The following is a 6,000-nucleotide window of genomic DNA, read 5'->3' on the forward strand; positions in this document are numbered from 1 at the left end:
GTTCATGGAAAATTTGCAAACAGAAGTGCAAGAAATGGAATTCATACAGTTTTCCAAGGGATTGAATGTCATGAGAAAGGAGGACTTTGCAGAATGGCTACTGTATTTCACTGATGAGGAAAATAATGAAATCTACTGGCAAAACGTGAAAGACAGATTTGAAGCAGGAGAGGTTGGTACCTGGAGTGTGCTTTGTTTTGCTTCCTTATTTCTGCATACAGGTTTTCATGTGAATGCAAGTATCTAAAAATAAAACCAGTTTCCAAATCAATTATGGCAGCCCTTGAGTTTTATGCAAATAAGAACAATGACAATTTACTGACTGAGAAATATAAGTACTGACAACAAGCATTCACATCCAAATGTTAAGTCCATTGGATTTAACAAAATAGATTTACTGTCATTTGAAAGTACTATCCAGTATATATCATGTAATTCTTTGATACTCTAGAATATCAGTTTGGAAGAATTTAAGACTTTCTGCAAGTTTACAAACAACCTAGAAGACTTTTCTATTGCCATGCAGATGTTCACCGTAGCCAATCGTCCTGTTAAACGAGGTGAGTGCTCCACAGCTTCACATCTGTATTTTTTAAAAAGAAAATATGCACTTTTCTTACAGAATTTTGTGCAGTGCTGCACAATCATGGCTATGAAAAGTAAGTAAAGTATTTTTTAAACCAAAGAATTGAGGGCGAGTGTCTTTCACATATAACAGACATTTAGGAACAATGCAGCAAAATTTTTGTGGAAATACAAGTGTCTTTTGTTGTGATTCTGAAGTTGTTACATACTTGTGATACTTGAAAGACAGATCTCCTGAGTTACCTGCAAACAGTAACAAAAGTTCCTGAGAAAGGTTGTTGAGACATTAACATTCCTTAAGTTGAATAATTGGTTGGCTCACTTGAAAATGAACAGTGTGTCATGATAAGATCCTTCTCTAGACTTATACTTAACATAAAGAGCTGAAACAGTTAACCTCTTTTTAAGACAAAATTAGGACTGTATATAATGTATTTTAGGACCTTTTTAAATTGTGGTATATCCTTTTCCAGGAAGGTTTTCTACTTAATCATATTTAAATGAAATGAAGAAGAGTCAACTGTATTTACAGAGAAATTATTGAAAGAGGCAAAGATGAGAGATGGCATGCTCTTTTTTCTAGTAAGCTTCAGAACTAAGCATATTTATATAATTAGTTATAAACATCATTTGCCTATGAAATCAGAAGCACAATATTGCTATATTTATCACTTAGTGGGACAACTTGCTGTAATAAATCTACAGTGCTACTCTAATGTAGTAACTTCCATTTCCTCCTTGAAACTCAAACATCTGGGATGCCTTCAAAAATGCAACCCATTCATGTGGCAGAATGTGCTTGCGGTGATAATCTACAACCATTTCCCTCTTGCTATCTTCTGTTTTATGACAATCCCACACATTTTCTTATTTTACTTGAGGCAAAACTCCAAATTCTTTACACCACAAAATACTCTAGCTAGGATATCCACAGGACATTGTAAATTCTACAGAATGCTGCAATTTATATGCTTTGCAATGCCTTTACAAGTTCAGTAATGTAATGATGTCATATTCTGTCTTCACTAGCTGAGTTCAAGAGAGCAGTGAAGGTGGCAACAGGACAGGAGCTCTCAGATAATATTCTGGATACCATCTTCAAGATTTTTGATCTAGATGGAGATGACTGCCTCAGCCACGGCGAGTTCCTTGGTGTCCTGAAGAAGCGAATTCATCGAGGTTTGAGGGTAAACAGCTGATGACATCTATCATTCTCATTAATATACTTGTTTTTAAATACCACAGATTATTCTTACAACTATCTTATTAATATTAATAATATTATTATTAAATAATAATATATAATAATAATAATAATAATATATAATGTTATTATAATAAATTAAATCTTAAAATACACAAGTAGAGATAGGGAATGGAAAGAAATTATATTTTAAAATGAAGACTCCTTACTGTTTATGAATGTGGGAGGAGTGCTGCCATCATTGCTAATATACATGTGAACTATGGGAGCAGCAGCATCGCTCTACATAGTAGATTTATAACACAGACTGCAAGTAAGAGTCTTTTTTGTGTAAATACTAAACATACTCTAATTTTATTAACAGGTACCACAACAGCAAGGCATTCAAGGGTACTGGAAGTGCGTGAAAAGAGAAAGCATTAAAGGAGCAAAAGAATTGTGGAAGCAAAGTGGGAAAAGTCCTTTTTAAAAGTGTCCATTATTGCTGGTTTGCTGTAAATGTTATGTAGGGTTTTTTTGTCTGTCCTGTTTACATAACAGCTGAATCAAAAATACTTTTTTTTACTACAGCTGAACTAAATTAACCCAATATCTAATGCAAAAAAAAAAGAAAAATTATATCGTTCTAGTATAATCAGTTGGGTTTGCAGAATTGTTATCAGGTTTGACCTCCCTACAGAAATACTCTTGTTCTAGGGAGTAATGCTATTTATTTTTCTGTGGAGTCTGACCCTGCTCTGTGACGTCTGGGATGCATAGGATTTAATAGTGGCCACTGGCTGGAACATCCCAACAGTATCATCTCCTGTTGGAAGAGTGGTCATCATCTCATCCGGCCACTAACACAGCAGTTCTCTTTCCCTGGCAAAGACAGAGGTCTGAAAAGGGAAACCATTTGCACAGTCCATGCAAGTCAAGGTACCTGCATCAAAAACAAAATCTCACATGGCTTGTGCCCCCATTACTGTGAGCTGCTTGTTGCTAGTTCCTGGCAGATGGTTCCACCAGGTCCAGGGTAGATGTCTGATTTGTCTGCCTTTGTTGATAATAGCTTTAAACTGGAAATATAAGGCTGCTGATACTGGCTTTAAAAGTTACATGTTGATCTATGAATGTGTATCGAGCCTCTCAGACCTCTTCAACAAACAGTATAAACAAGAAGGAAAAATCCTCATCCTTATTCTATCATAAGCAGTGATTACACCTTGATTTGTAACTATTTTGCTTAATTGTAATGCAGAAGATAAATGTGTAACAAATATTTACTTTGTGTTAGTAACAATTATGACAGGGAATGCTGCAGTATCTCAGGAACTCAAGGTTATAACAAGCATTGGCAGGAATAATAGACCCAACAAAAAGTAAACAAATTGTTTATGACTCCGAATTGCAAAGCTAGACATAAGATGTCAATCAATAAAACAAAAAGAAGGTAAAAATTAACGTGAATGTTTTTCAGCCATATCACAGTGTGCTTCTCTGTATACACACATATGCATGGTGCATGAGTTTTTTTCTCACAGACTCAAGAGCCTGTAGTCACAGCTCCAGATCAGTTGGTTCCTGGTTGGTCACTGCATATAGGAGACAGACTTTAACACACAGAGCTGTCAGCGTTGTCTGTTTTGTCCAGGCTGGGGTAAAGGCCTGACTTCAAGGCCTTGTTATAACAGACTCAAAAAACAAACTGGGTAAGACAACCAAGAAATCTCACCAGATTCCCACCTAAGGAGGGTTACAGGTAAGATATTTGGTATGTCAGTGGCCATCAGGCAAGCTCGTGCTAAGGAAGAGTCCTCCCAGGTCTCAGCACTCTAGAGGGAAGCAAGCAAAGCAGCAGCATGCAACCACCTGCTACTCTTCCCTATGCAGCATTCTCTTGGAGCTTTAATTTAAATTGTGTGAAAGAGAAAATGCTTTTCTTTGTGTGATCTGTAAGTATGCACCCAGTCTCGTCCACATGAACAGGAATGTTACTGTGGGTGCCCCAGGACCTGTCTAGAAAATCAGGTACCAGTGACTGCCAAGGATCCCTCTGCTTCCGCCAGGAACCTCTCAAAAATGAAATAAAATGCAGTAAATGCCACTGCCTCTCCCCCTTATGCTGAAATGGCACTGCTCTGTGAGCAATGAGAAATCAGGCAGCTGTTTTCACTCTGTGCTTTTGGAAGCTGTTTATGGTGATGGGAACTATGAGTAAGAGCTGTTGGGAGCAGAGGTGGGGCAGCAGGGCTGGCTTCAGATCACTAAACATTTTTTTTAAAGGACAAAATCAAGCAAGACACTTCGGTATCACAGAAGTGTGTGTGTGTTCCCCTGCAGTGGGCGTTGTTCCAGCTCTGCTATAATACAAGGCAGCCTTTTACTTGTTGCTGTTCATATTTTGGCAAATTGACTTTACTTTGGAATGGAGGTAATTGTTTAACAATTTATTCTGTGAATTCTTAATAGGTTTTTGATGTTCTACATTGCTTTTGTGGTTGTTTTTTGTTTTGTTTTGTTTACCAATGACACATATCCTGCAAACTGTTTGGTTTTCTGTTGGAAAAATCAATTCATCTAGCTTTAGTGTATCTAGGAGTTTAATGCCTCATTGCTCATTCGTATCTGGGTTTGTGCAATCAGCAATATCTGCTTTTGGCAGCAAGTTACTAAAAATGGATTTCAAGTCTTATTTCTTAGCTAAAGATCTGGTGTCCAGTTCAGAGGAAAAAGAAAACAGATACGCTTATTTTAAAACAAACGCCATGTCTATAGTAAAATAAGAAATGGAATGATTACATAGGAATTAAAGTGCAATCAGCATTTTCAGAAGAAACTATCCTGAAAGTACAGCCAGGAAGGAATTCCTCCGAATGCCAGGGAAGATTTGTCTGTTGAAAGATCAGGCTCTGTGTTTAATCTATAGCTTATTTTTGTTTGTTTTCACCAAAAAGATTTGTGAAACAGTCTTAAAATCATTTCTCAGATAAAATATCTTAGACTGAAAGAGCTGTTTACATAAGTGTTTAGACTGACCTTGTCTTATGAGGAATCCATTGTAGTTTTGATTTTTTTAAGTTCCTTTTAGTAACTGTATGGTATTTGCAAGCTGTCTGTCAGCATTACTCAACATAATTTATTTAAAGGTCTTGCCTACTGCCAATGTACCAATTAAGTGTATCAATTACAACTTTTTTAATCCTAGGAATCCTTCCTCTGAACAGAAATATACTAAAAATGAAATAAAATTAAATGCTAAAAAACAAATCCAACTTTGTTTTTGAGTGTTATTTGGAATTAAAAAAATAATATATTACATACTGTGAAGGTCTCATAAACTGATTTAATGTATTTTAAAAGAATACAGAAGATGAGAACTGCCAGATAAAGGGCCGAAATGGGAACAAATCCAGAGAGTTAGAGGAAATATTTCAAAATTCGTATCTATCATCCATACTTTGACTTAAGCATAAAGATGGATTAATAAATGTACATTGGAGTTTCAAGTACAATTCTTCTTCTCATGGAAGAGTGCCAACATGTCTTGTGTCTTCAACCTTTCCTATTAAACAGTCACAGCAGGTCAGGAAACTATTCCAGTGAAGAAAGAAACCTTCATTCCTTTTGAACAGACAGTATTTATCCCAGTGATGTGGTTGTTATTACTGAGATCCACACTGACCAAGCAACAGCCCCTCTAATGCCACTGGGCACAGAGGAAGCATGAAGGCAAAACCTGTGGACATAGACACATACTGTTAGCACCAGGCAGCCACAGAAATTCCTCCTAGAGAAATTGAAGATGTTGCCCAACAAGAGGTGGAAAGGAAACCTGAGAGACTTGAGCATGTACAAAATTAATCCACAAACAAGCTTGCAGCTCCTCGCTCATTTACTTTCTGAAGGTTTCCTGCTGTCTTTGTTGATTAAACAATTCCTAGTTGGTTCAATAATGTAGAAATTATGCAGCATATGTGGAGACAGATTTCCCATTAGGCTGGTGTTGGCTCAGTTAATAAAGTTTTTGCTTCATTAACCAGAAGGCCGTGGTGCAGAGCTCTCCTCATGGACCCCAGGAACGGCTCTGCGGCTCATGCACACCATCTTCCCAACACTGCCCAACTGTGCACCCACCTGTGTTGTGCCAGAAAGTACACCTCATTCCTTGGAGAGCAAAAAGCTTGCTTTTTCATACCCACATGCCCAATTGGAAGCTTCTTCTTTTGTTT

At 37.1% G+C, this 6,000-nt stretch overlaps 1 protein-coding gene across 3 annotated transcripts in view; it reads left to right on the top strand.

The window, feature by feature from the left end:
- MICU2 (mitochondrial calcium uptake 2) overlaps positions 1–5,038 on the top strand; it is a 129,930-nt gene extending 124,892 nt beyond the window's left edge. For all 3 annotated transcript variants that reach the window (XM_085216179.1, XM_085216181.1, XM_085216180.1), the window contains 4 exons: positions 1–172; positions 452–560; positions 1,615–1,772; positions 2,154–5,038. In XM_085216179.1, coding sequence (XP_085072305.1) covers positions 1–172; positions 452–560; positions 1,615–1,772; positions 2,154–2,258 — 544 coding nt within the window. In that variant the 3' untranslated portion in view covers positions 2,259–5,038. The remainder of the gene's footprint in view (positions 173–451; positions 561–1,614; positions 1,773–2,153) is intronic.
- The last annotated feature ends 962 nt before the right edge of the window (positions 5,039–6,000 follow it).

Source organism: Meleagris gallopavo, chromosome 1, assembly GCF_905368555.1.
Source record: "Meleagris gallopavo chromosome 1, MGAL_WU_HG_1.1, whole genome shotgun sequence".
Taxonomy (NCBI): Eukaryota; Metazoa; Chordata; class Aves; order Galliformes; family Phasianidae; genus Meleagris; species Meleagris gallopavo.